Source organism: Cucurbita maxima, unplaced genomic scaffold (assembly GCF_002738345.1).
Source record: "Cucurbita maxima cultivar Rimu unplaced genomic scaffold, Cmax_1.0 Cma_Scf01896, whole genome shotgun sequence".
Lineage (NCBI taxonomy): Eukaryota > Viridiplantae > Streptophyta > Magnoliopsida > Cucurbitales > Cucurbitaceae > Cucurbita > Cucurbita maxima.
The window spans coordinates 1,493-3,296 of NW_019273912.1; the positions used below are offsets into that span (position 1 = coordinate 1,493).

The window sequence follows — 1,804 nt, forward strand, 5'->3', positions numbered from 1 at the left end:
ATATATATATATATATATATATCATCTTCATGTTGGGCCAAGCCGACTCAAGAACTGTCGTGAGATTCATAAACATGCTCTCTAAAGTGTCAATGAGCACAAAGCATAATGTTTGTTACATCAAGGAAGAAACCTGTATCAGATGACGCAGTTCGGTAAGAACATGATATGAGTTTCATCCGATTCCTCCCAGAAACGACTGCAAAGACAAATATTAAACACTTTTTTTAAGCTTCTTGACATGATTTTCGAACAATTTAGTTCCCATCTCGGAGTGAACTTACCTCGACTTTAGGTGAACTGCCCTACCGTCCCAACGACATGCTGCCGAAGCCAAACCTCGACTTCTTATCGGCTGGTTTTAGTATTTGGAACGAACACATTAAATTTTCATCCACGCGCATCATTGCACCTGCATTATCGAACTCTCCACAGTAATTTGGAGCAGAAAATATTGTTACAAGTTTTCGATTTGCGAAAAACTCGTACCCGTCCTCCACGACCTGCATGCATATTGAAATAGTGTAAGTGTCTGCATTGTGTAGGTCCATGATGTTATCAGAGATATGATCCCACCTGGTGAGCTCTACAAATCAAATCAAGATCATGCTTTCGAAGAAACTCTATAACTCGATCCACTCCGAACGTGTAAGAAACCCCTCGTTCATTCGGTCCCCAGCCTCGTGTTTCTTGACTTGGATCAGACCAGAGAAGATCACAAACTAATCCTTTGTCGGGAACATCAGTAGGCCGCTTTAAGTTCCTAATCTGATCCAACTTGTCTAGGTGAGGAGACAGTCCACCATGCATACAGAGTATCCTTTCATCAATCAGAGCAGCCATAGGCAAGCAATTGAAACAGTCTGTGAATATCTTCCAGAGTTTGACATTGAATCTCCGTTTACATTCGTCGTAAAATCCGTAGATACGGTTAACAGATGCACATTCATGGTTGCCCCTCAAAAGAAAGAAGTTTTCAGGATATTTTATTTTATATGCAAGGAGAAGGCACATGGTTTCTAAGCTCTGCTTTCCACGATCTACATAGTCCCCCAAGAACAAGTAGTTCGAATGAGGGGGCAATCCACCATATTCAAGAAGCCTTAGAAGATCAGTATACTGGCCATGGATGTCTCCTGAATGCCATTGAAAACTAAATTTCAGTCATACATACAGAATAAACAGCTCAAAACAACTAAATATTGAATTGAAAAACACTCCCACCATAGATCATTACATGACCCACATTTCTAGTGCCCTGAGTCTACCCATCTAACTAGAACTTCAGTGATACAATTTTTAAACTTAGAAATCACAGACCTCCACAATCCACAATGGTATGATATGTCCACTTTAAGCACAAGCTCTCATGGCTTGACTTTTGGTTTCCCAAAAGGCTTCATATCAATGAAGATGTATTCCTTACTTATAAACCTATAGAGCCTCCTCTAAAGCCTTCATCGAGGCTCCTTACTTATAAACCTATAGAGCTCTTGAACAACCTCCCCTTAATCGAGGCTCAACTCCTTTCTCTAGAGTCTTCAAACAAAGTACACCCTTTGTTCAATACTTGAATCGCTTTTGACTACACCTTCAAGGCTAGCAACTTCATTGTTTCGACACTTAAGGATTCGATTAGCTGACTAAATTAAGGGCATAGCTCCGATACCATGTTAGGAATCACGAACCTCCACAATGGTATGATATTGTCCACTTGGAGAATAAGCTCTCGTGGCTTTGCTCTTGCTCTCATTTTAATCAAACAAGGAAGAGCATTCCTTCCTTTTCAACATGAAGCAACCAA

General features: G+C 40.4%; 1 protein-coding gene across 1 annotated transcript; it reads right to left on the reverse strand.

Moving 5' to 3' along the window:
• Positions 1–32: 32 nt before the first annotated feature.
• On the reverse strand, positions 33–1,255 carry LOC111475549 (serine/threonine-protein phosphatase PP1 isozyme 1-like). Its single transcript, XM_023119909.1, has 3 exons — positions 577–1,255; positions 285–503; positions 33–199 (listed from the first exon to the last, which is right to left on the reverse strand). The coding sequence occupies exons 1-2, from the start codon at positions 1,012–1,014 to the stop codon at positions 306–308; spliced, it is 636 nt and encodes a 211-aa protein (XP_022975677.1). The 5' UTR covers positions 1,015–1,255; the 3' UTR covers positions 33–199; positions 285–305.
• Positions 1,256–1,804: the final 549 nt, after the last annotated feature.

Coding starts and splice junctions, on each gene's coding strand:
- LOC111475549 (XM_023119909.1), bottom strand. CDS start 1,014: ATGTGCCTTCTCCTTGCATATAAAATAAAATATCCTGAAAACTTCTTT. Junction 504..576: donor TGATTTGTAGAGCTCACCAG/GTGGGATCATAT, acceptor ATATGCATGCAG/GTCGTGGAGGACGGGTACGA.